The sequence below is a fragment of the Lepisosteus platostomus genome, chromosome 4, assembly GCF_059453375.1.
Source record: "Lepisosteus platostomus isolate fLepPlt1 chromosome 4, fLepPlt1.hap1, whole genome shotgun sequence".
NCBI lineage: Eukaryota > Metazoa > Chordata > Actinopteri > Semionotiformes > Lepisosteidae > Lepisosteus > Lepisosteus platostomus.
In genome coordinates this window covers 62,789,030-62,816,218 of record NC_142614.1, presented here as the reverse complement: position 1 = coordinate 62,816,218, position 27,189 = coordinate 62,789,030, and the positions used below count along the sequence as shown (strand labels likewise).

Genomic DNA, 27,189 nt, shown 5'->3' with positions numbered 1-27,189 from the left:
TAATCCCCATCTATGAATTGGCTTCATTACTCTGCTCTCCTCCCCACTGATAGCTGATGTGTGGTGAGTGTTCTGGCGCACTATGGCTGCTGTCGCATCATCCAGGTGGATGCTGCACATTGGTGGTGGTGGAGGGGAGTCCCCATTACCTGTAAAGCGCTTTGAGTGGAGTGTCCAGAAAGTGTAAGTATAAGTGTAAGCAATTATAATTATTATTAAATTAAACCTCACAGCGGTGATTGCATGTTAGGTAGATATTTACATTGTGGCAGCAGACCTCCTTACATAATACCACAGCATCCTAAACATTACAAGGGTCACAGACAGGGTTACCTTACGGTTGCTACTAAATTGATATCACACTGCTGCTTCATGGGGTCTGTCATGATCATCCTTTATGGCTGGTACAAAAGACAAAACAGCCAGAGTCATTTTAGTCAGCAGGATGAATTAGGAAAGCAGTTTTTTTAATTTTAAAATTAGTGTAGTTCAGCTCTTGGGTGGTAATTAAGCAGCATTATCAGTGTAGTAAAGGTTTAGAACTCAATTAACACATTCATTTAGCACAGTTTCATGGCAGCTTTATAGTCCTGTTCTGTTTTAAAGTGTCCAATGATTATAGGGCCCCCTGGTAACCCTACTCACAGATGATACCCAGAACCCTAGAACCAGTGTTTGATGCTGAATCTGCAGTCCCTTTCAACAGCCAGCTAGACACAAGACAGAATCAGCAAACTGCCTTGAGTGTCCATACAAAAGGTATTTAAGTAACATTTAAAAATATTAACGCTCACAGAATTTCTAATGGTTTTTGGTTTTGAGTGCCACAGACATGGGACTATGCAAGAGATAGATTAATCACATTGTGTCGCCCGACGACAAAGACCATTGCTGTATAACTCGGATGATATTGTGAATTATACAGCAGTGCAACTCCTATTTTGTGAACTGCTGATTCAGGACCTCTCACATCACTAAGACAGCTAATTACTAATTAATTTGGCTGACTCTAATCAAGAGTAACTTATATTTGCATCCCTTTACTGTATACCTGGTGGGTATTTTACTGGAGCAATTTAGGCAAAATACCTCCTTCACAGTTACAGCAGCACTGGGATTTGAGACCACAGCCTTTCAATTACAAGTCTGGAATCCTAACCACCACTTCCAATTGCTTCCCCAGCAACTAGACCATTCAGTGTCTCATTTGATATGTAAGCAAGAAAACCATCAACACCCCTTCTTATTTTCAAAGGCATGTTATTAATTTTTTAGCATCATATAGGTTGAGAAGCAATGATAGCCTTCTACCTAAGTAGAAGCAAGACGCCCTTGTGAGAATCCTAAAATACACTCCAAAGACAACACAGGAACAAAAGTTTTTAACTTCCAACAAGGGTTTGATCTCAGGATTGTAGTAACCAAGGAGTAACATACAAAAACACCACAGCCTCCTACCGTACACTGATTTAGCTGGTGTAGTGCCTGATAAAATGTTGGACCGAATCCCCACAAATGAATTATGTGTAGCAGATTCTGCACTTGATACGATAAATAAGCGCATACCCATCCACAGTACTTCCCTGTTGAACTCCCTGTGATAATTTTTAGGTTACCAAACATACTGCACTACTAGGAAAAGCCAAGAGCAAAAAAAAAGTGAGTTTTGTCAAATTCAGCAAAAAGCTCCGTCTAGTTAGTAGAAATGAACAGAACAGTGGTCTCTGCGCTTTCCCCAAACAGACCGTTTCACAGTGAGGGGGCGCTGTAGTTTTCCTGTCGTCAGTGCATTTCTCTTCTTGAGCTTCGTGGTGGATTTGTTGACTAGTCTGTTGGCAACGTTCAGTGGTTGCCAGGTAATGAACAGAAACAATGGGGAAAAAAAAAACTTTGGTTGATGCAAGGAGCGATAAAATAACGACAACTTAGAAATTATATAGCTTTTCAAGTGAAAACGTCGTCCATATGATAGACCGAGTTATGAGTGTGAATTATTGGTGTTGCATTTAATTTCAGTGTGTGGAGAAACCTGCGTTACTTTTAAAGAACACTTCTCAACTTGATCGTCTTTCGAAACCTGTAAACATGACAGGCTTACGCATGTAAAACACCATTATTGTAGGAAGATGATGGTAAGAAGAGTACTTCCTAACAGCATTGATTGTGGTATATATTTGCAGGTGTGTCTTAAAGTAATTCAAGTGTTGAAGTTTGATACATGATTATTTATGTGACTTTTGATGCATAGTATAAGCTCTGTGGTGCATAACCCGGTATATGTGTTTGTTGTGATCGTAAAAAATCGTAAAAAGTTTGTAATTGTAGAAACTTTTTTCTAAAACTTTTTCGTTAATCACCTTTCTGTTTTGAGCTCGTTGGTGTTTCTTCAGACGTGCTCACAAATACAATTCCCACTATTTTAGTAGTATCAGCATGTGTTATTATGATATTAAAACTAGTCCGCCAACAAAGTGACACTTAACTAAAGTTTAGAGAACAGAAAATATAGATATGAAGTTTGTTCTGTCACAAAAAATAAAAATACCCCTGAGTTTGCGGTGGTCTTACCATGAGTATCTTCAGCTTGTCAAAGAAGGAAGTCAAAGGATCGCTCGAGGGTTTTCAGCCTTGTCCAGTATTTCAAACACGCACAAATTAATTTAATCGATAGCTCAAGGCCTGTCTGTAAATGTGTCTCAAATTCCTTTTTTTATTTTTCCTTTGTAAATAAATGTGTTTTACAAAGTACACTTCTCGGTGTTGGATAAAATATTGAACTTCCTGTCACTTGTCTTGCCTAAACTAATGTAATGTTTTAATGTTTCTTTATTAGCCCTATACAATTTCTTGCATTAGGAATTCGTCTTTTCGCATACCCCAGATTTTCTCCATGGAGACACTTGGGGTCTTGGAGACATTGTATGGCGCCCCTGGAGCAGTTAGGGTTAAGGGCCTTGCTCAGGGGCCCATCGGAGTAGGATTCCTCCTCCTGCCGTGGGATTTTAACTGGCAACCTTCCAGTCACAGGCGCAGATCCTTAGCCACAGAGCCACCGGTCCACCCCAGCTACACGATTGCTTTCCATTATTGTACTTACCAAGTCTGTTTGTTTTTTTGTCTTAGTCAGTTTGGACTTCTTCGTGCTTTCTGAAGAATATGAGAACAGTATAAGTAACCAGAGCAAGCCATGGAGGAGATTCCAGTGAAGGTGGCCGTTCGAATTAGGCCTTTACTCCCAAAAGAGATCCTCCACAACCACCAGGTTTGCGTGCGTGTTGTACCCAACACCCAGCAGATCATCATCGGAAAGGACCGGGCCTTCACCTTTGATTTCGTATTTGGTCAGAAGTCTCTACAGGATGAGGTTTACACGACATGCATCAAACCCCTGGTTTTGTCTCTCATTGAAGGATATAATGTCACAGTGTTCGCTTACGGGCAAACTGGATCAGGAAAAACATACACAATTGGTGGGGGACATATTGGTGAGTATTATGAAAGTGAACAAGCCTATTTTTCAGGAATGACTTGTTCTTTCAGGTGGCACGGTGGCACAGATGCTGTTATTGCTGCCTTTCAGCTCTGGGGCCCTGGGTGCTATCTGCTTGGAGTTTGTATGTTCTCCCAGTGTTTGCGTGGCTTGCCTCCGAGTGCTTAGGTATCCTTCCATATACTAAAACAGACTGGTAGATTATTTGGCTTCTGTACAATTGTCTCTGGTGTGAGAATGTGTGTTCGAGTCTGTGTGTGCCCTGTGATGGACTGATGCCCCATCCAGAGTGTATCCTGTTTTGCGCCTGTTGCTTGCTGGGATAGGCTCCAGCTCCCCCACAACCCTGTATTGGGTAAAATACAGTAAAGTGGAGGTAAAAACAGTTAGGAAATGGATGGAAGGACTTTTTCCATTAAATGGACTATTATAATTTTTTAACATAACAGTCAAGTATGTTTGCAGCCAGCCTCCAAGATCTCAATTTAGTGACCATGTTTTGGTGCCTTAATAAGATGACCGAAACAACATCATCAATTGATAGTGACCATTTCTAATTTGTTTTTGAATATGCTGTTTTAATTTCTGTAAAAAAGTAAAAATGCCACAGCTAGAGTTTGACTTGCGGTAGAAAGTCTCATACAGATGGTAAAAAAATATTTTAAGGCGTTAGTTCACTTGTGTTTTTCTTCTTCCCCCTTCCAAGTTGCCACCTCAGATGAAGAGAATGGGATCATTCCTCGTGCTATTCAGGAAATCTTTCACAATATCGCAGAGAAGCATAACACAGACTTCACTGTCAAAGTTTCTTATATAGAGGTCTATAAGGAGGAGCTAAGGGACTTACTGGAGCTGGAAACATCCTCCAAAGACATGCATATCAGAGAGGATGAGAAAGGAAACACAGGTAACTCAAAGCACCCTTCCACACTTGACTTTATTGAAATGAAGAGTCTGGCAGCTGTCAGGTAGATTCATCATAACCATTAGAAAGATTTTTTTCAAGTAACAAAAAAATAGAAAAAGGTTGTTCTTTAGACATTTATTTTTTAATTAATGCTAGCAAAATATGAACAAACCAGTATGTAGTATGGTAATGAAACAGGGTTTAACTGTGCTCTGAACATGTTAACATTCAAGGTAGACTGGACATTAGCGTGACAAATTCATTAGATGTGACACTTTTCTTTTGTGATTTGTATAGGAATTGATTTTGTTTGCTTTGTTTTCAAATCAGTGATTGTTGGGGCCAAAGAGAGCTTGGTGGAGACAGCAGAAGATGTGATGAGCCTGCTGGAAGCTGGGACTGCAGCTCGTCATACAGGAACCACCCAAATGAACGAGCACTCTAGTCGCTCCCATGCCATTCTCACCATCACTGTGAGTCAACAGGGACCCACGCGTGAGACAGCCCAGCAGAGCAGAGGGGAGGGGGAACCCGGTACTTACAACTCTGTCCAGCTCATCTCATCCAAATTTCACTTTGTGGACCTTGCTGGATCCGAGAGAGTCACCAAGACGGGCAATACTGGTGAGCGCTTTAAAGAGTCAATCCAGATCAACAGTGGCCTTCTGGCATTGGGAAATGTCATAAGTGCCTTGGGGGATCCTAAAAGGAAGAGTCAGCACGTGCCCTACAGAGACGCAAAGATCACCCGAATCCTGAAGGACTCACTTGGAGGCAATGCTAAGACAGTGATGATAACCTGCATCAGCCCATCTTCTTCAGATCTGGATGAGTCCCTGAACTCCCTCAAATATGCCAACAGGGCTCGGAACATCAAGAACAAACCTATTGTCAATTACAACCCTGACTGGGACAGAATGGATGAAATGGAGCTGGAGATTAGGGCTCTGAGAGAAGCTCTGCAGAATCAGCATGCCAGCTTGATGACCCGTGGCAGCCACATCTCCCAGGAGCTGCCCGGAGGCCACGAAAGTAGCCGTATCCGTGTCCTCGAGGAGCAGCTGGCCCAGCTTCAGGTGGAGAGCTACCACTATCGAGCCTGCACGGAAGACGCGATGCAGTTACTGCTGGAGCTCAGGGAGACAGCTGACCTGCCTGCCACTCATGAGCGCAAGCTGAAGGAGTGGCTGGAGGGAGCTGAAGAGCTGCAGAGTGAAAAGTGCAGCTCTGTGGAAGTGGACTGCAGGGCCAGCAGCACTGGAGAGGAACCCCATCATATCACAATACTCCAGCTGAAAAGAGAGCTGAAGAAATGCCAGGTAGTGAGGTCCATATGACCTTTTGAAAGTAACAGTTCTGTGTGTTCAGTTATTGTAATTAATGTGTTTTTTTATTTGTAACAATTTTATAGTATATACAGGAGATGTATTTTTCTTTACCATAGGTGTATTTGCTCTCACTGGCAATCATTTCACAGAATGAAGTCGAAGAACACTTTTTTCCTGCTACCCCCAAAGTACAATGAATTAATTGGAGATATTTTGTAAATTATGCAGTTACTCCACCTCAGAAGATAAGCAAGCTATTGTTCAAACACTGTTCAGACAATGTATAAGAAGGGACAAATTGTAAGATGAGGATGTCTAATAAACCATAATGATTTTACCATATTTGCTGGAAATTGGGACACTCATAAAATTAAAATACTAGCAGTTTTTTTGAGGAATTTTCAACTCCAGCTAGTCTTGGTATGATACAACTTTTCTGTTGGAACTTTATTAAAGCTGTATAATATCAGACTCCATTGCTGAGGAGAGGAAACAGGACAGAATGTTAAAAAATAGTTATTTAGCTGGTCTAATCAAAACCCATTTATGCTTATTTGTAACTTGCTATTTTTGAAGAAAAATTTCTGCAGATTTATTCAGATTGACATCACCTTTGGAGAATTTGGGTTTTCTTTCTCAACCTCTTTTATTTTCAACAGTACCCAATTTAAAACCCCCCACATAGTGTCTTACATACAGTGCAATTTGAAATGTGAAGCTGGGCTGCTGTCCGTTAAAAGGAGTTCCATTAATCACCTAAACTTTTCATTTCTATGCTCCTGTCCTGTGAGAGAAAATTGGAGCACCTGTAGATACCCCACACGCACAGAGAGAGCAGGCAAGCTACAGACAGAAGGCATTCCAGACCTTAACCCGATGCAGTAGCACTAACTGACACACCACTCTGCTGCCCAAGTTATTAATCTGTAATGCATCTTTAGAATTATTTTCCCACTCTTAATTGTTTCCAGTACTGTAGTTTGTTTTTCACAAAGTTTATTTTTTACTTTTTTGGTATAATTCTGACACAGTGAAGGGAAACCATGGATGAACTTTTATGGATGGATGGATTTTTCTACAACACACTAGATGTGCTCAACATTATGTAATTTCTTGAATCTGATCTCACCTTATCTGAAGTAATTTTTCTTTTATAGAGCAAAGTGTATCCTGTGTTTAAGAATAAACCCCATTTTATAGGGTTAAAATTGAGTTCTTTTTGTATAATTCAAGAGAGGAGCCACAGTGTTGGGGGTGTTTCCTGAAGCCTGGTACTCACTCTAGTTAATGCTTCTCTTATTACTGTATCTTTCTTTACCCAGGTTAGTAGAGTAGAGGTATGTGGTTAACAGAAATATGGAAAGTAAAACTGTGTTAAACATATTTTGGTACAAAATTAGCAGAGCATTTGAAACAAATATAAGAGACTAAATTGTTACTTCTTTTGTTGAATTTTTCTTTTCAGGATGCTTTGGCAACAGATGAAGACGTTTTTGTTAAGAAAGAGTCTGAACTGAAGAGACTGCAAGATCAAATCAACACACTTATGCAGGAAAATGAAGAGTATCTAGCTGCTCTTGAGGATGAACGAAATAAAAGTCGATTACAGGTAATACCCGACTTAAGCTACACATATGCAGTTAAGTACAGTATTTACAATTGGTGAAGAAAAGAAAATTTCACTTACTTTTTATGCCACTTTAAAAACAGGGCATCTGCAAATGTAGTGCTTAGCAGACAGGCTATTTTGCAAAATAAAACTTCTTTGTTACATTTTGATTTTATAATATACTTTAGACCATCCCAAATATTATTTCTGTAACATCTATTCATAAAATGTTTTCTGTCTTTCATTTATATAAAATAAATCTTGCATTGGTTCAGTTGAATGTGGACCAAGATCTTTAGACCTGTGTAAAATTAGCATTTTCTTAAAACAGATCATGCTATTTAACCTCACAATATAGAATTGACTGTAGGTAGTTTATTAATCCAGGTAAACTATTTATAAATGTATAGATTCATAAGAAGACAAATAAAGCTAGATGCAGCTCATTCATTCTTGGAGGTGATAGTTCTAAAGCCCACAAAATCAATGTTAATGGTAAAGCTGGACTGTATTAGTTCTTGATGCACTAAATTTAAACATTAAATTCATTATGAAAAGTATATATTTAAAGCTAAATTGTATTCTCATCTCAGTACTTTGTTAAATTGTGCACCTTTCTGTACAGAATGTATTATTTAAATTCCCAGTTCTATTTCACGTACAGTACATTCCTAAGTATATGATGATTAAAAAAAACAAGTTTTTATAGAACAAAAAACAAAAGTAATAAGCTTTAAGACATCTAGTTTACCATTTCAAGACTAAAATTTAACTCCAGATAAACTACACTCACTGAAGAATATACATTTGGAAGAAGCAGGTGGTTAGCTTTTTGTCACTTTCCTTGGAAACACTCCTCAGATCTGTGAAGTGTATTATGTTTAATATATTCATTCATTCATGCTTTCTCTATTGTAATATTGCAGAATGAGAGAATGGTGGAACAGCAGTTATTGATTGATCGACTAAGAGAAGACCTACAGAGCTTTAAGTTGGACAAATCAGATGTTTCTGTGGAAAGATCTGCTTCTTCTAGGAGACCTTTTAGTGTCCCACTCACCAATTACAATCAGGCAGGATCCAGGGGGGATGCTTCTCAAAGCCAACTCAGGCAGGACACCAGGAAGGTACAGAACTTAGTTTCAGGCATCTCCACTTATTTAATAAACATCAGTTATACTGTTTAAATTAATGGTTCATAAATTCGGTGGAACTTCTACACTGTAGGTTTTTAGTACCATTTCTTTGACCGTTCATCTGTTTTATCAGAGTAGAGCAACAGCAAAGAGACAAGAAATACCTCTTTTTCAACAGTCCGAAGACCGAAGCTTATTGATGTGTAAATGTCTTATAAATTACACAGTTTGGTGGCTCTTGTTTGTGAGACAGTCCTGGTGGCATTTAAGTAGAAATGCTTTTAAAACTCAGAACAGGGTGTAGCTCTGTACCCAAATTGCTGTGGAAGAACAGAACACACTACCCTGCCAAGTTGTTGAATCAATACCCTTAGCTTCTTCCAAGAAACTTGTGGATTTGGATTCGTTAACTGCTAACTATCACATAGGCTAATTATGCCTAATGGTCTCTTCTCATTCGTAGCCTTTTTCATGTTCATATGGTCTACTTCTACTATGGTGTAAAGTCCATCAGGTGCTGGGCCTGTAATTGAAAATGAGCATGTCAGGTTGGCCTGTTGTTTGATTTGGTGTGGTACGTGATCACATAGTTACCATGTAGGTCAGATAAACATCTGTTGTTCTTTTGTTTTCTACAGGTTCACACAAGTCCTCCTGCATATTCTCTGGAAAGAGTGATGGCAGCTTTCAGAACTCGTAGCCAGTTGCTGCTGGCACAGATTGAGGAGCAAGATGAGGTCCTTTGTTGTGAATTTTCTGACAGCAGTGAGGAGGAGAAGAATGCTAAAAAAGACAGAGAAAACGACAAGAAGCAGGCTTTCAGGTTAATACAATCGAGCAATGATAGACAATTGAAAGGATTTCATTAACCTTATTATCTGCAAGATGCCCTGCAGATGACATGGACACCATTTCTTGGCACTGTTTTTTATTTATACGCACTGACATTTTTAGTACTAGTGCTCTTGCTGATGGTCAGTGTGTTAATTGACATTGACATTTCTGTTTGAGAGAACCAAATTCAGATACACGTCATTGTATATGGAACAGGTGTTCTCAGACAGATTTCCTTTTTGCCCTTAGAATGCAGCCATCAGTCTGTGATCTTCCAAATATCTCTTGAATTGATCAAATGTAAATTAAGGAAAGTAATTAAATGGAGATTAAGTACATAGAGAGTAGAGACTAAAATATAGGATAACAAAGATGGAAAAATCCAAAGGTAGTACGTTAACTAGAGTTTTATATGAGGAGATGTTGTTAACTTAATTCAAACAATTCAAAAAACATTTTCTTAGAAAAGAGTTGCTTATAAATACTTTCCAGCATATATTACAAAGCCTAGCAAACATACTCAGACCCTTGCTCAGTTTTCATATTTTGATACTTTAAAGCTTCCAGTCATGATACTTCGAAGTAGCAAGTAATAATTGTTATATATACAGTTACAATCTACTCTACATATTCAAAGCAAGAATGTGGACACGAACATATATAAGTAAATAGATAATTAATATGAAATTAAAGTGGGAAACTCAAATTTCCAAAGTATTCAGAAACATTGTTGTGGCAAACCTAATTTTATATAGAGGCACAAAATTATCTTAATGATTCACATAATTAGCTGGGTAGCCTCTGTCAGTGTGCATGTGACATAGAATAAACACACCTGTCATTTTAAGGCACTGAAATTTTAAGCTAATAAAAAGACCAAAGAGCAGTGACGCAGTGATTATCATAGCTGTGTCGCGGTGTTGGGACCCCCGGTTTAATTCCTGTGGTGTAGAGTTTTATGTTCTTCCCGGGTTCACTTGGGTTTCCTCCCACAGACCAAAGACATACTGGTAGGTTAATTGGTTGCTGGGAAGATTGGCTCTGATGAGTGTGTGTGTGGATTTGTGTCTGTGTCCTTGTGTGCCCTGAGATGGACAGGAATCCCATCCAGGGTGTACCCCCCTCTTGCGCCCACTGCTTGGCAGGTTAGGCCCTGGCTTCCCCCATGATCCTGTTTCAAAGCAGCTTTCAAAACAACTCAGGGATAAAGTTGTATAAATGCATAGATCTGGAGAAGACTGTAACTGGAAAAAACCCATCTCAAATCTCGCATGCTGGTTGCAACAAAGCACCTAAGTGATACTGCAAACATGTGTCAAAACCAATTGTGGTCATATCGTACTAGATCAAGTTCAAATTTTGCTTTTTGGTCTAAATACAAAGTTACATATGATGCAACACCATCCTTACTGTCAAGCATGGTGGCGGTAGCATTTTGTTGGAGTGCTGCTCTTCGTCAGCAGGCACTGGAAAGCTTGTAAATGCTGGCAAATCTTAGAGGAAAATTGGTTTTGGATCTAAGACTGGGACAAAATTTTACTTTGAACTTTTCAGCAAGATAATGATCCAAAGCACAAGGATAAAGCCACCACAATGGAATGCTTTAAGAATAAGAAAGTGAATGTCCTTAAGTGGACCAGTCAGTATTCTGCCTTGTTGTGTAGGAATTATATGAAGATCTGTGGAAAGTCTTAAAAGGTGCTTTCAGTAGATGTTCTCAAAGCAAATTAAGAGACCTTGAGCAACTCTGTCAAAAAGAATGGGAAAGTATGACACCTAAAAAGACAGGCAGCTGCAATTGCTGTCAAAGCATTAGTTTTGCACAAAATATTACATTTCAAAATAGTGTATGCAACGTTTTGTAATATCACAAAATGGGACACCATAGGAATGGTCAGAATACTTTTTTTCAAGGCCCTGTATGTGTTCTGTTTCTCTTTCTTTCTGCTAGGCGCTCCATGAATCGCACCTGGACTCGGAAACAAACTCCAGTGGTGTCCGATTCTAACGTTCACGATGAAGAAAGCCTACATACTCAGCCCTTTGCAGGTAGATGCACATAATTTTTTTTTTTTAAAGTCATAAGGACCCCCTCTCCCCCAACTATTCCAGTTTAACTCTCCATAAATAACTTGCTGTGTTTTGTATTTCTTTGATCTCCAGAGCACGGTGGTGCTGGTCTGCCAGAGCTCTTGGTGGAGGAAGAGCGGGTTAGGTGCAGCCAGACTCTGAACCTACAGAAGCTAAAGGAGGCTGAGCTTAGGCTTACACAGGCCAAGCAGAAGACAAAGGAACTGGCAATTAATATCCGAATGAAAGAAGAGCTTATCAAAGAACTGGTTAAAACAGGTATGTCTGATGCTATACTGGGTATTGCATGTATTTAAATGGTTTGCCATTTGCAGGAAAGCAGTTGAATAGGTTTAGCTTTTGTTTTGACAGTTCAGAACCACCGTCCATCCATCTGTTCCCTAAACACTTTGTCTAATACATGGTCGCAGAGGAGCAGGAGCTTATCCTGGCACGCTGTACCACAATATGTGGGACAAAGGTCTTTAAAAAGAGTAAGTTTAAAAATAATTTATTGAACATCATCATCATAATTACTGAATCAGTCACCCAGTTCTACGGTATTAATATTTCAGATGAACTTCACTGATAAACATGTTGGATAAACTGGAATAATCACATGAAAGGGCGTTTGTAACCTTGACATTTCAGAAGCAGTCATGCAGAATATTTTTGTGTAGCCAGTATAGCTGGAACGCTGTCCTATCATTTTAGCTCCACAGACTAGATCATTCCATATTTCCATGACTCTAATTAAATCAGCCATAACTGTATTTCTAATCATATAGTTCATACTGTAGATATTTGTAACGATTACCTGAAATTCAACAGTGCACCTTCTTATAGTGTACAGCAGGGATGTTTGATAATGTCTCCTTGCACCTTCCTCTACAGACACTATTGTACTGTTCTACAACCAAAAACAAATATGTAAGGAATGAAACCAAATTTTAACACATTAACCAATTATTTTGATTTGTGAACATTAATCGATTTAAAGTATCCAAATGGTCTGCCCTTCAGATCACTCAAGTAAGATGAATATGGTTACACAGCCTAAAGCTGGTATTCCCAATCCTGGTCCTGGGAACACGTGCACATTATGGTTGTCATGGCAGCTTAAATTAATCCTTAAATAAACCAACAAGTTGATTGGTTCGGTAATCTGTAAGTTTTTTTTCTACGCAGTTGTTGGAGATTTTAAATGACTTATACTGCAAACCTTAAAAGCAACCTCCTTCATGTTTAGGAAATGAAAAATTAAGGAATTCAAATAGACTCTTTTATTTAGGCTATTGAGCATATCATTTACTGTATTGAATTGAGTGCAAAGGTGGGACACAAAACAGAATGTGTGTAGGTCTCCCGGCCCAGAACTGGGGTCCCCTGAGTTAAGGGGTTAGAGAAGTAGAGAAGTCAAACCTGTTAACAGAAATAACAGTAAGCCAATACATTTTATGTGAAACATGTCCACAAGAAACAAACCCTTGAATTACATATTGAAAATAGCTACAAGTATGCAGACATTTTAACTGTAAAGAAAGTTATTTTGATTCATATATGGAAACAAATATTTATGTTCTTTCTGTATTTTTTGTGCATAATGAAGTTGTGACCTGTCCATCCTTATTAGAATGGTCAGGCTCCATGCTTACCACTAGGGGGTGTGGCAGTTTAATCTTGTTACCCTTATATACCAAACCCTAAAATTTCACTTTTATTGATGAGTGGTTTAATTTTAAAGAAAACTTTTTGATTTTCATTGATTTTGATTGAACCTTTTTGAAACTTTCTAATTTGCTTTTGGTTTCTAAGCTACTCTGTATTCTTCACTGTTTTTGGCTAGCTGGTGCCCCATATCTGATAAATAATTTGTATTAATCAAGAAGCAAAGGAGAATGGGTTATTCTTAAAACTTGCCATCTGTTTTACCAAGCAGAGGTAGTCCTCACCTAGTTTTGCTTTTTTTCTGATTCATATACAAGGGAAAAAGCAAACAGCAGATCGTTTCTTCACTGTGAGGGAAGGCAGTATCGTCAAAATGTCCCATTTTCATCATTCGCGTACAAAGAAAGTGGTTAATATAATTTGATGAAAAGGCCATGTACTTATTTGCTGGAATTAACAAAATAGACCTGTCAATGGAAAAAGTTTTAAGTTCTTTTCTGTTTGTATGATCGATGTGTCTGACATGATCTTTTTGTGTTATTGTGTCAGTAAAGTAGTGAAATATGCGTGAAGTTTTCATCTTTGGTGTTGTTGTAGGCACCACATCAACTAATCTGTCAAGAGAAAAAGGATTTATCAAATCTTTCAGCTTGATTTTGTTGGCAGTACTTTAAAACCTAAAAACGATAATTTCTGTCTCTGATTATTACAGAAGACAAAGGCTTCAACTCAACAACAGAATAAAACAGATTTAAATCTGTCAGAAGCTGTACTGAGAAGCAAAGAGAAAAGCCTTTTAAGCAGATTTTGTGCTTGCAAAACTTGGCTGTATTTCCTTGTTACTGGACCATTAGAGAGATCTGTATTATAACTCTCTGCATAAATATACTGTGTTGTGAATATTTATATGAAATGTTAAGTTTCTGTTGCTTTCAGTGTTGATTAAGTGATTAACTATATTTGTCCATTTAAATATTATCAATATGTGTTATATTATTATATGTGTTCCATTGCTTTTTGCTATAACTTGAGTATACTGCTTTTGATTGTATTTAATATATTTTGAATGTTAGGTTTTTGAAAGCATATTACTAATTTTCATATTCAGTTTTGCATTTTATTAGTTAGTTTCTACTATGGTTTCTAGTTAAGCTGCAGATGTGGTTCTGGGGTGCATGTGTGAATCATTTCCAGTCCCACCTGTAGAGCTCCAGATATGACTTTAACTTTTTATGATTTGAATTTTTGTTTTTAGGTAAAAAATAAAAAGTGCTCATGTTTGTAGGAATAAGTAATAGGTTTATTCCATGCTGAAAAGAGAAGAAAGAAAACACAACGTTTCAACTGTGGAGCCTTCTTCGGGTGTAAGAAAGATAGGGCAGTCAGCAAAGATAATATAGCACAGGAAAACAAAAGCCAGGAGGGAGGAGGAGGCGGGACCAGGGGAGAGGCAGTGGCCAATCAAGTGACAGCAAGCATCTAGCTCCTGACTGGAAGGTCCTGGGTTCAATCCCAGGTAGGGGCAAGCGATGGAGCTTGCTCTAATTCCTTCCAGACGGCTCCCAGGTCCACACAGCCTGCTTTCCAAGTGAGTTCCAGGGGTTAATCCTTCTGGGGGTAAGAGGCCAGCCGGAGGGTGATACTGACCACATCACCTCCACCTCCAGTGTCGGATGGTCAAGAAACATGGTGGCCCTTGCCCCCCATTCCCCTATGGGCCTTGATGGCCTGAAAGTGCCTAATTGACCCAAGAACTTCATCCAGGTGCTTCTTGAAGGAAGCCAGGGTGTCAGTTTCAGCATGGCTGGATAGCTTGTTCCGCACTCCCACTACTCTTGAATATTCTGGGAATTTTGAGCAAAGCTTGAACCTGAGAAACTGAGGCCCGTCTGATGTTAAGCAGCAGTCATCATTTAGTAGCTAAATGGTGGAAAGAAATGATCATTTTATCGTAAATTCATGAGCACATTCACGTCTTCATCCTCTTAGGTAAGGATGCCCAAGCAGTAAACAGGCACTATTCCATGAAGATTGTACAGGTGGAGCAAGAAGCTGAGCAGGCCAAGAGGGAGCTGAAGGAGACCCAGCAGCAGCTGCAGGAGCTGGAGGCCAGGGAGGGGCAGGATGGCACAGAGACAGCCCAGCTCCAGAGGGATGTCAGCAAGAAGGTGGACACAGCAAAGATCAAAGTACAGGTGGGCTATATTTCTCACAAAGCAAAAGTAATACCAGAAAGAAAAACAAAAACTGAACATGTATCTCCCAAATCATTTTCTCAGGGTTTCTGCAAGACATAATTGGAGACTGGAGGCACTTTTTTTCTTTCATTTATTGCAATTTGTAACTATTGAATGTGTATCAATCTATAGGTTTATTTACTTTTGATTTTAAGATTTGATAATATTTATTGAATAAGACGCTGACTGGTGAAGCATTTCATAGTAAAATATTGAGTTTAAACATTGAGCATATTGGAACAGCACCAATCTTAATAGTGTAAAATCCAAATATTCTGTTATATGTTACTTATGTTTCAGAGTATATTCAGAAAACGGAGGGAGAAGGTTTGAGTGTGTTAAGCATGCCTGTTTTTGTTTGCTAGGTACTACAAAAGAAGCAGCAAGACACAAAGAAGCTGGCATCTCTCTCGGCTCAGAGTGAAAAACGTCTGGCCGAGCTGGAGCAGAATGTGGAACACATGAGACGACAGCAGACACTGCTGCAGAAAAAACTAAGGGAGGAGACAGACAAGAAGAGAAAACTGGAGGCTGAGATCATCAGGGATCAGCAGCATATTAAAGTGAGTCTTCTCAGACTGCACCTTTTCATTTGATTTTAGTGCGTTAACAATTTGTCTATTTTAAGGTAAAAGCAGAAAAAGGGGAGAAACTCCAGTTTGTCTTTGTTGACCCCCTAATTGTATTATTATTATTTTATTATGTGCACAAAGAAGTATCTTTTTTAATTATAGAATTTCTTGTTACATTTTAAAAAATGCTTCACGTTTATTTTTATTCTATTCTAGATTAATTTTGATTAAAAAGTTGTCTTGTTGTACAGGAATGCATGTACTGTATGAAGATTTAAAGACAATTTCTGCAATTTTAATGTGCGTCAATGAAAAACACATTGCTTTACAAGACTGTTCTGACTTGTCTTCTGACAAAAGATGTTATTAATTTGCCATTTGAAATTTCATAGGAACTGCAGTTAAAAACTGAACAACAAAAGAGAATACTGAAGGTAAAGACAGAGGAAGTAGCTGCCTTTAAAAAGACAAAGCACATCAGCACTCCTGATGATGAGCAGGTATAAACGTTTTTTCTATGCCCGGCTCCTTCTTTTCACTATCTCAGACAGCACCAGATGCTTTAGGGGAAAAAATGTAATGAACTGTAACAAAAATTCATCTCCTGTACTTAAGGATTTAATGGAATATTTTGAAAATACAGAACATAATGGAAGCACTCTGGTCCAGGGTTGATTTTGTTTCATTGTGGAGGATATTAAGGAGATTTTTAATTTCCTGGACATTTAATCTGTCGTGTATTAAATAAGGCTGCTCAAAAAGTAAGGATAGAGGAACTACTAAATTGCTTATAAGGTAAAATGCCACTTTCTTTTTTTAACCTTGAGTTCTCTGGTTTGAAACAAAGCTAACTAGCTTTCTGACTGTGACCAGGACTTTACAAGAGTAGTGCAAAGTTTGTAGAGCAATGCCAGGTTTGGGACTAGCGGATATTTGCCCTATTTGTGCACTGGGCACCGCATGTTTTGTTTGTGTTGTGTCTAGGCTGGGGTAGGTTTGCATTGATTTTTGAACTCCTAGCGGTGTAGAAAATGGTATTTAGTGGCTTTCAGTCTTTCTTTGGGTTAACCCTTAACTGAGGTCTCTTGGTTATGTAAATGAACGATTATCTTAAATGCTGAATTAAAGATGTATTAAAGACTGAAAATGATTTAACACCTCTCTATTGAAGAGATTAGAAGCACAGCGGAAATGGCTTGATGAGGAGGTGGAGAAGGTTCTGCAGCAGAGGCAGGCTCTAACTGAGTTGGAAGAAGAGCTGAAGAAGAGAGAGGAGATTATTGCCAAGAAGGAGGCTTTCTCTCAAGAGAAGAGCCAATTAGAGATAAAGAAACTGAGATCCAGTCAGGTGAGGAGGATGCAGAACTACCAGCTTCTGCAAAGAAAAAAAATATGATGTGACTGAAAATAAGTGTAAGGTGAATACATTTTGTTTGATTGTAATTAATTCAGACTGTAAACCTGTGTTACTTTGATGTATCTATAATTGTAGGCTGTAAGCAAAAATATCTTAAAGCTGTCAGCTCAGCTAAGCGCAGTGGACAGGAAGCTGTCAGAGAAGACTAGCCAGCTCCAGAGCAGCAGCGCTGAAAGCAAGAGGAGGATTTTCCGAGAGGTGGAGGATCTCCAGCAGGAGAGAAACCAGCTGCTGAAGAGAAGAGACAGCCTGGATGAGAAACTGAAGAATGGCAGTGTTTTAACAGTAGAGGTACTGCATGTGCCGCAGCCATTGATAGGACATTGAAAGTTGGGACAGTTGAGACACTGTTGCGTTTATTACAGAAAATTCTTACAAACCAGGAATAAACTGGAAGAAAATTTAGAAATGTTCACACAGAACCAGGAAAGTTTGAAAAGTTTAGAAAGGTAATTGTTACTCACAGGACCGTTTCAAATTGAAAGGTGATAAGGAGAAGGAGTTTGCCTTTGTGATTCCTCTAGATGGCTTTGGCTTCATACATTTTGTTGTGGTGCATACATATAATAATCATTTTCTATATATATGTGACTTTTTTCCAGCATATCATATAGACACACATTAAAAATACAGCCGATGCTATTGGTTAAATAATGTAGTACCTCTTAGTCCCATTGATAAATATTCAAGACAAAAGTCTAATTTAGAAAACTTTAGAGTTTTAAGTTCAACTCTATTAAGTTCAGCCTTCATTGAAAATAACCATTTTCCTTTTCAGATAATGCATTATGTCTAACTTAACCAAGATTTTCCCTCTTTTATCCATCTTTCAGTTTGTCCATAGAAAAACAGGTGTTGAGTGGCTCAGAAAACGTAAATTCAATACAAATGTTTCTTGGATTTTAAAGTGTCAGAATTACAAACAAGCGGGTTTATTTGCATTTTCTGATTTGTTTTTCAGGAGGAACGTCTCCTTTTCCAGTTAGAAGAATGGGTAGAGGCTCTGGATGCTGCAATAGAGTATAAAAATGACACCATTGATAGCAGACAGCAATCACTCAGGACTTCCACTGAACCACTGATTAGCAGCAAAGAAGGGGTCATGGATAAACTGAGCACTCTTTCCTTCACTGAGATCAAGGTTTTACTATTCAAGTACTTCAACAAGGTTTGTCCTGAATTAAAACACAGTTAATTTAGGATTATCATCTTAACTATTTGGATACTAGTGTATACTGCATATATCCTATTTGTTAAATGGAAATTTATTAATAATCTCAAAAGAAAATTGATGGAATGTGTCTCACCGGCTTTTGTCTACTGTATGTCAAAGTTGCATAAATGCTCGTCATTCATTTACACAACGTAATCATTAGATGCTGTTTTTTTTGGTCGATTTAGTCCACATTTCCTACCAGAGCATGTTATTCAAGTTGCATTATTTGTTCTTATTCTCCTATCTTGTACAGTTATCCTGTTTTTCTTTATGGTATAAGTACTTTATTGTGTATCTGTCTCTGTGTTTAGGCTTATTTTATCATGTTATAAAACAAATTATTCAGCCACAATCTACCACCTAACTGTGTACAACACAGAAGAGTGCAATTATATCAGTCTTTTACAAATATGCAGTTCATGGTACCATTGACATGTTATACCATAGACACTTCACAGCATTTCAACTCTCTCTTTCCCAGATGTTTTCTCACTTTCTGTTTCCTATTAGACGTTAAAGTTTCAAATAATATTTCATAGGTCACTTTTCCCTATTATTGATTAATCATTATGATTTAAGTGCCCATCCTTAGTGTGTTTGATAATCTCATCAAATGTGGAAAAGAAAAGATTAAAGTTTGAGGCTTAAAATGAGTGTTCAAGCTCTCAGGCTTGTCTTAATTTTTAACTATTTTCCTCCTTTGGCATCTTGTATAGCTACATTGTAACCCAACCAAAGTGTATTATCTGTTTCCACAAATTTTCTATGCACCTAAATGGGAAATTCTTGCTTACATTTAGTTGAATAGAAAAATGCACTGCAAGCTTTCACCTCCGTGTCACAGGGTCAAAACTAGTTCCTCCCAGAGCACACTTTTTTTAAAGAGCAGTTATGAATACATGATCGCTGATCATGAATCTCCTTACTTTGATTTGTAATATTCATTCTCTACCCTCTTCGGGTTCTCTATTAAAAAAACAAAACAAAATGTAGTTCTATGGCAGATGTAGTCCTTTTCCCAAAACCCTTGGGAAAAGGGTGTAAATAAAATCCTTCCTTCTGTGTTGCACAATGGTTTTACTGGTCTTGAACATCTACAAATGCAAATGATCCTTTACACAGCTCGTAAAGTGGCAAGTATTCTTTGTCAGCCAAAGACATCTTTATTGTGCAGCTGCCATTCTGAAAAAGAAAAAAAAATCAGTCCTTGGATTAAATTATCAGTTGCCATGGTACTTTCTTCGAAACTTTCCAAAATAAAGCAGCGAAAGGGAGTGCAGAAAACATCTGAAATGGAAATGTCACAGAATCAATTTCCAAATGTCTTGGAAGCAGAAAGTAGGCCAAGACTAAAAAACAAACGTTCACAGACGTCCTTCTTGAGAAATTTACTTTAAATTAATAATTAGAAGATTATATCAATGTCTGTTTAAAAATGGTTATTTGGAGATAGTCTGGAATAAAGAAGCATAGAGGGTTTGACAATCTACAACAGCAACTTATGATAACAGCTCATGGACATATTGAACCAATTACATTAATTTATATTGTTTACAATGCTAAAATAGCATGGGAGAATATTAAGCCTCACCAATTAAAAAATCCTGTTTCCACATACTGGATTGAAGACCCAATCACATAAAACCTTGACCAGTCCTCATTATTTTATGTTGCAGAGTTCCCTTTTAAGTAATGTTCTTTCTCTTGTCTTGTCATGTCGGTCGGGCTAGATTCGGCAGTACTGAGCATTTTGTCTAAACGTTTGAGAGTGTTTTGAGCCGATTGACACACTTCGTGCCTACAGTAAAGTGGGCTCACACGCACAGATGTCCTCCCTCAGGTGGTGGGTCTCCGTGAGTCCGAGCGGAAGCTACAGCTGCAGTGTGAGGAGATGAGAATGCACCTCGAAGAGGAGGAAGGCGTAGTGCGCAATCTGGAGTCAGCTGTGGAGCGGCTCACGCTGGAGATGGACAGACGGCTCACCCTTCAGCAAAGAGAGCACGAGCACAAGATGCAATTACTACTGCAGGAGTTCAGAGGTAGCCAACTCACAATGTCCCAAAGACTGACAGTTGACAGTATAATTACATTCTATAGTATTGAATGGTTAACTGTTACGTGAGACTTTTTCCAGTTTCTTGACATTTTGTGTGCCAACGTAAGATTGGAAAAACACTTTGAGCATTTTTTAAATGAAAAACATTAAAATTGCAGCTAATAAATATTGGGATTAATAGAATTTATGTTTTTTATGCCTCTCAGTATATTTAAAATCTTTCCGCCTTTCTCTGTTGCTGAGGCTCCCTATGGCAGTTGAAGAGGTAAAACTGAGATTCAAAGACCAGTTTACTATATGTAAAATTTTGTTCTATTATGACATCCGCTTAGATTGAAGATGACAGTTGCTCCAATGGGAGTAGGGTCAGTGGTGGGGAATTGTAGGCAGGGAATTGCTGGTATTTATCTTCTCCTGAACTTTAATAATGAGATCTATTTAATTACGTCTTTGTGTGTTTTAGGGGTTATTAAAGCCCAAGCCCTATATAAACTAATCTTGGAATAGCCAAGCTGTGTGATGTATGTTAACTTGTGTTTTGTGTTTCTGTAAAATACCTTTTAACAGCATCGACCTTTCATTATTCAGTGAGCTGAGTTTTAACCATCATTATCTAGTACTGTTTCATGGTATAGGTTGTAGTATATTGTATTTTTCAGTCCTGAATATTTAATGATTTGGAGTATTAGAATTTGTCACATTTTTCTATTTCTCCTTCAAAATAATAATGTAATACAAATACATTTTTTAAATATAATTTATATGTTTGGTATGAGAAAAATAACTGGGATTTATATTGTAAAATGTATGGTTATAACATTTAGACAGAAATCTATATCCAGTTATCTTCACTATGCAAATCAGTTTATGTGTACATATTCAGTATTTGTGAATTGTATTAGCTGCCATAAAATGCGCAGTCCAGTAACTACACTTGATCATTTTGCCATTACTCTGCTCAGAATTGTATTCTGTCTTTTACAGAAGGTAGAGGGGGGTGTTTTGTTGAAAATATTAAATCCTACGAAGCTAAAATCCAGCAGCTGGAGAAGGACCTTTTTTTCTACAAGAAGACGAGCCGAGACCTGAAAAAGAAGCTGAAAGAGTTGGTAGCAGATTCCCTTAACCAGCAGCCTGCTTTTAGAAAAGGTAGGCCTCACGGGAGAAAGCAAAGATTTACTTCAGTTCATTACAGCATTGCTGCTCATTTCTGAAAACAATATTGATTAGTTCTTCATTATTCCTTAAATATTACATTTTCATATAAAATCAGTCATTAAGAAGTACGTCTTGAGTAAATGTAAAAAAAAAAACTGCACTGCAAGATGCCAGGTGTGACCACCCTTGCTGAGAAGCAGTGTCTAATTTGAAATATTTTGATTTAAATTGGAATGAAATAATATAGCTAGAGCTCGGATTCCCCGCACTGCAATTAACTGAAAAGGTAGAAGTTACTTTTTTAATGCTACAAGGATTATCCTCCCAGTTAAAGTCTGAACCTTTGAAACAACATATTGTTACCAAATATAGAGAAAATCAGGAACTGACCAGGCAGATTAGTCAAGAATAAAATAAATGATCATAACCCCCAGCTTATAAGTGCATTCTCCCAGAACATACCCGAGCTGTTGTTATAGGTAGAGGCATTTATTTATTATTAACTGGAACAGGTTTGGTGAAAAGGATAATAATCCACGCACACTATGTTAAATATTTATTAACAATGACAGTGACACTCACTTCACTAGACACAACATAAACATACAACACACAAGTTTACAGACAAGTGGCTTCAGAGTCCTATGTCTAGTCCACCCAGAAAACCCCCCGTACAGTACCAAGAACTTAACTAAATGCAATACAACCTGCAGTTAAATCTCTCTCAGTAACCTATATGCCATAAAATAAATGGATAATAAATCTCCCTATTTTAAATCCACCCACTAGCAGGAGAGGCAGTATTAAACTGAGGGATTCTCTTTACTCGGGGAAACTCCCAAGTCCTCTAAAAGTTAGAGAATAGAACACTCTTTTATCAAGATTCAAACAGTTAGCTCCAATCTGTTTTTGGATGAAAATGTAGCAGGGACTCTTGCTTCTCCTCCTGAGAACTCCTCCTCACTCCTCTCTCTCATGGCCTGACCTTCTTTTTCCCTTTTCTTTCCTCTTTCCTTCTCCTGATGTGATCTTATTTGACCTATTTTCTGGACCGTTGATTGACACTTAATCATTTACCTAGAACTTAATTAACCAAGGTAATCCAAAGTAAACTTTGTGATTGTTCTGATCACAGACTCAGGGCCCCCTACATCTCAGCAGACATCCCACTTCTTTGAAGATGGAAATGTGTTCACTTCCAGGTGTTATACACTTTATCAAGCTTATTAGACACCTCCATTGTCACCTACTTTACCTTATAAAACGGTATACTATAATATGTATTTTATAACTCTTAAGATTTCTAGTAAAATTATGATTTAAGTATAACATTCGTTTTTGAGGAAAAATGTACAGTATCTCTAAAACCTTCATGCATCACCAATTTCTTTTAATATTGTCTTCAACAGGTAATGCAGATGGCCAAGACAAATGTCTTGTGCCAGAAGATTACAAATGGACTTCCGTGTCTGAGAGCAGCAGAGAAAATAGGAGCTCAAAAGGGTGCAGTGATGGTCCTGTAACTAGTGGCCGGTCACAGAAGATCAGTGGATGTTGGGATGAGTTAGAACAAATAGCCAATGCTCCTTCCGTATTTCAGAGCAGGCAACGAGTAACGAATAATGAGGAACCATCAGTAGGCTATGACGTCCCAAATTCAGCAGCCCCACAGACAAGCAAAAGTGGGATTCAGTTTCCTGAGTTAACTCCTGTGAAAGTGTCAAGAAGAGAGTTGAGGCAGATTTCTGCATCTGACCTGCCTGTTAGACGCTTCAGCCTTGGAGTAAGTGCCACTTCCATCCAAGAAGACTCTATAGAAGCATTCCAAAGCAAGGAAGACTTTTAAGTCATGACACAGTCTGTAGCACGTTGGAGGTTCAAACATCTTAATCATATTTATGCAGTTTCATATTCCAGATAAGAGAGGCACCCGCATTACAAAAGCTGAAGATTATAAGCACTTCGGGACCTGGGTGTTAGTATAAGGTATTAATAGTTTCTTATATAAGTATAACTACAAAATAGTCAGAGTTTTCACCTTTAGAATTAATCGCACTAAGTGTATTGAACATAATTTAATGGTCTGTATACAGTATGTGACAGCTAAACATGGCACTGGGACTAAGTCTTTAAAGAGACATAAAAGGACCATTAAGGTAGTAACTTCAAAGGTAAAGCAGTGTATTGCCAGTCTAGAACTGTTATTTGTTACAAGGCACTAGATGTTTTTTTTTAACAATCATGTATGTAGTATTGTCAAGTTGTTGGATTTTGTGTCTTTGTTTGCTTGTACTCTTCATTTGCCATTTGTGTTTTTCAAATATTTTGCAAGTTCCAGGATTTTTCCATCACCAATCATCCACTTCTCTTATGGCTTGGAAGACAAATATAATTTTTTAGTATTTAAGAATGTTCCCTTTATATTGCTTATTGTGTTCATGTGTAATGTTGTGAATTGACTCATTTATATGTCTTGTACTTATTCTTTTAGTACTTTACTGATATTAAATTTGGTAATGTACTATATTGTTTAGAAATAAGATGTTTTAACCTTTCAGATACTATTTCTTACATGATTTAAAAATTATTATTTTTTATGTAAATAAAATGTTTTTGAAGAGAGTAATATATTGCTTTTATGCTAGGAATTTACACTTTAAAACATAAGCTACTACAGTGGGCATAACATGAACTTTTTATTTCAATGTTTTTGGATAGGTATGTAAAGGGATGTACAAGTTGAATAAGCAGAACGCCTATATAAATGTGCTTTTCTCTGTGAATGCAGAATCCTTGTGTATGTGCACATGAATAATTGGACATTGCTGATATGCTGTTCGAAAACCAGGAATGTAAAGATGAATGCTGAAGCTTCTAGTATTTTTTTTGCAAATATCCTTTCTTAATCCATTGCAACATATTTTGCACACTTTCATTTAGGGTTCCTTTGTATCTTGTATTAGGTCAGGTTATACAGTGCCCTCCAAAGTATTTGGACAAAAACCTCTAATTTCCCTGTTGTATATTACATTTAATTGAGCATTAAACAAATTATTCTGTGTCCGAGTTTGAAAGATTGTCTATTATTTTTAGGATATGTTTTGCAAATAATGATTTTTCAACCAAAGCATGTTGTGTTCAGTCCCCCAAAGTTTAGGTGACCATAATTACTGGAACACTTTACTTAAAGCAAATTAAAGCAGTGAAAAAGTCTATTTTATTGCAAATCCTTTGCTTGCAATAACTGCATGAAGCTTCTGTCCCATTGACATCACCAGACTCTTTGTTTCTTCACTTGAGATGCTTTTCCAGCCTTTAACTGCAGGCTCCGAGTTGTTGCTTGTTGGTCAAGCTTTCTGCCTTCAGTCTCCTTTTGAACAAATGAAATGCAATGCTCAATTGGATTCAGATCTGTTGATTGACTTGGCCAGTTTAAAATGTTCCTCTTTTTCTGTCTGAAGAACTCCTCTGTTAAGCATATTGTATGTTTGGGCCATTGTCCTGCTGCATAATGAACTGCAGCCCAATAAGTCTAGTGCCATTTTTTCTTACATTTGCAGAAAAGATCTGTTTGTTGATCTCTGAATTCATCTTACTGTTGCCATCTTCAATTAAGATATCAATAAAGACCATTGAGCCTGTCCTGTTCATGCCCACGTCATGATACTCCCTCCACCATGCTTTACTGAAGAAGTGGTATGCATTGGCTGTTCCTGTTTTTCTCCAGGCTTTAGCCTTTTCATCACTTTTGATGGATGTTTATTTTGGTTTCATCTGTCCTTAAAACCTTGTTCCAGTACTCTTGTTGCTCATCTCAGTATTTGTTTTTACAAATTTCAATCAATCCCTTTTGTTTATGCTGCTGGTGAGGGACTTACACCTTGCAGTGCAGCCTCTGAATTTTTCTTGGTGAACTCTTCTGCAGATTGTGGTACTCAAGATTTGCATCCCCACACTCTGGAGATTATTTTTGATTTCACTAACAGTAATTTTTGGGGTTTAATTTACACTTAGAAAATCATTCTTTCATCCACTGCATTAGTCTTTTTTGGATGCCCTGTTTCTCTGCCTGAAGTACTTTGAAGAACATTCCAGATTGTTGATTTTGCAATGCCAAGAGTCTTACAAATTTCTATGATGGTCATTTTCTTTCCTCTCATTTCCAAAATGACCTATTCTGTCATAGTGAGTTCTTTTGTCTTCATGTTAGTTTTTGCTGACTAATTCATGTAAAAGACTTCAGAAGCAGTTTCAAAAGACCTCAACCATGCCTATACCGTACCTTCACAGCTCGTTTATGTCTGTGTGACATGTATGCAACGTGTAACCCCTTGGCAATTAGAAACACCTGTAAACCTGTTTGTCTCAATATTTATGCTCATCTAAAATGTGGGGAGTTGAACAAAAAAAGTGCTGTTGTTGTATAATGGTGAAACATTTATGCATAAAAATACACATAGTTAAAAGGGGGTATTCTCTGCTTTTGTCCCATATTCATCTTGTGATTTGAAATCCAAATTTCCTGAGCATACAGCTATAATGGGCTAATTTGAACTCTTGTCCCAATACTTTTGGAGGACGCTGTGTATATACATAGGGAGATATTTAAAATACAGAAAATGAATACAAGGACCAATAGCTAGTATAAGAACATAATGGTTGCTTTTGTAATCTATTGTCAAAGCAGCAATAGCAATTTTCATTTGCTTCTTTCTGAATTTGTGCTTCAAAATAGAGATTTTGTAAATTAGGAAGATGTTTCTTTTAATGTTAAAAAGTTAAGAAAGATGCTTAACCAGGAATGTGGGAATTGTCTATATCATACCAATTGGCAATCAAAACTTCAGTATAGAATATAATTATGTATAAAATGTACTTACAACAAGCCTTTTCTTTCACAGTGATTAAAATTTAACAGATACATATAACTCAAAGTAAGACAAAATTTGTTAGTTACAACTTCAAATGATATTGCAAAAATCAAGCACAAAGTTGTTGAAAATCTGTGTCCTTCTGAATGTTTACTCGCAATACACTTATGATAAAATACAATGCACTTTGCAACTGTTCCACAATCAAAACTTAGGTTTAAAAGAAAGAGTATATGAATATGCTCATATGACTGTTAGTTTTTTTTTATAATACCAGTCTAAAGTGGGGTTCACATTGGGTATATTTTACCTAATCTGGATTTTAACAGATGGATAATTTGGAATTGTATTAAGACATGCTGAGCACAGACTGATGAGGAATCTGCCATGGGCATAGGAATCATTATGTCTAATTCCCAGGCATTTTCCTTTATTGAGGATAAAGGTGGACAAAGCCTGGGGAGAATAGTGTAATAGTTTTTTGAGACATTTCTACTGAAGATGAAGTATAGAATCAGGTGGCATGTCTGGGAAAGTGTAGAATTTATTTCATGCAGAGAAATAAATCTGGAGATAGGAATGAAAATGTATGATAAGGTACATTTTTGGCAATGCTGATT

The 27,189-nt window shown here is 37.6% G+C and overlaps 1 protein-coding gene across 2 annotated transcripts; it reads left to right on the top strand.

Moving 5' to 3' along the window:
• The first annotated feature begins 1,818 nt into the window (after positions 1–1,818).
• LOC148673566 (kinesin-like protein KIF27) lies at positions 1,819–25,346 on the top strand. Of its 2 annotated transcripts, XM_088630189.1 has the most exons (18): positions 1,819–2,132; positions 3,124–3,485; positions 4,197–4,397; positions 4,728–5,716; positions 7,191–7,334; positions 8,261–8,461; positions 9,109–9,293; positions 11,256–11,353; positions 11,468–11,653; positions 15,032–15,237; positions 15,645–15,842; positions 16,244–16,351; positions 17,023–17,199; positions 17,344–17,559; positions 18,230–18,436; positions 20,325–20,523; positions 21,525–21,689; positions 23,108–25,346. In XM_088630189.1, the coding sequence occupies exons 2-18, from the start codon at positions 3,188–3,190 to the stop codon at positions 23,542–23,544; spliced, it is 4,215 nt and encodes a 1,404-aa protein (XP_088486315.1). In that variant the 5' UTR covers positions 1,819–2,132; positions 3,124–3,187; the 3' UTR covers positions 23,545–25,346. The 2 variants fall into 2 exon arrangements, with proteins under 2 accessions (XP_088486315.1, XP_088486316.1); XM_088630190.1 differs by lacking the exons at positions 21,525–21,689; positions 23,108–25,346 and having other exon boundaries at positions 20,289–20,414.
• The last annotated feature ends 1,843 nt before the right edge of the window (positions 25,347–27,189 follow it).

Excerpts from the sequence above, each read along its gene's own strand:
- LOC148673566 (XM_088630189.1), top strand. The coding sequence starts at position 3,188 with ATGGAGGAGATTCCAGTGAAGGTGGCCGTTCGAATTAGGCCTTTACTC. Across the intron at positions 11,654-15,031 it reads CAAAGAACTGGTTAAAACAG|GTAAGGATGCCCAAGCAGTA; the intron begins GTATGTCTGATG and ends TCATCCTCTTAG. Across the intron at positions 17,200-17,343 it reads AGAAACTGAGATCCAGTCAG|GCTGTAAGCAAAAATATCTT; the intron begins GTGAGGAGGATG and ends CTATAATTGTAG.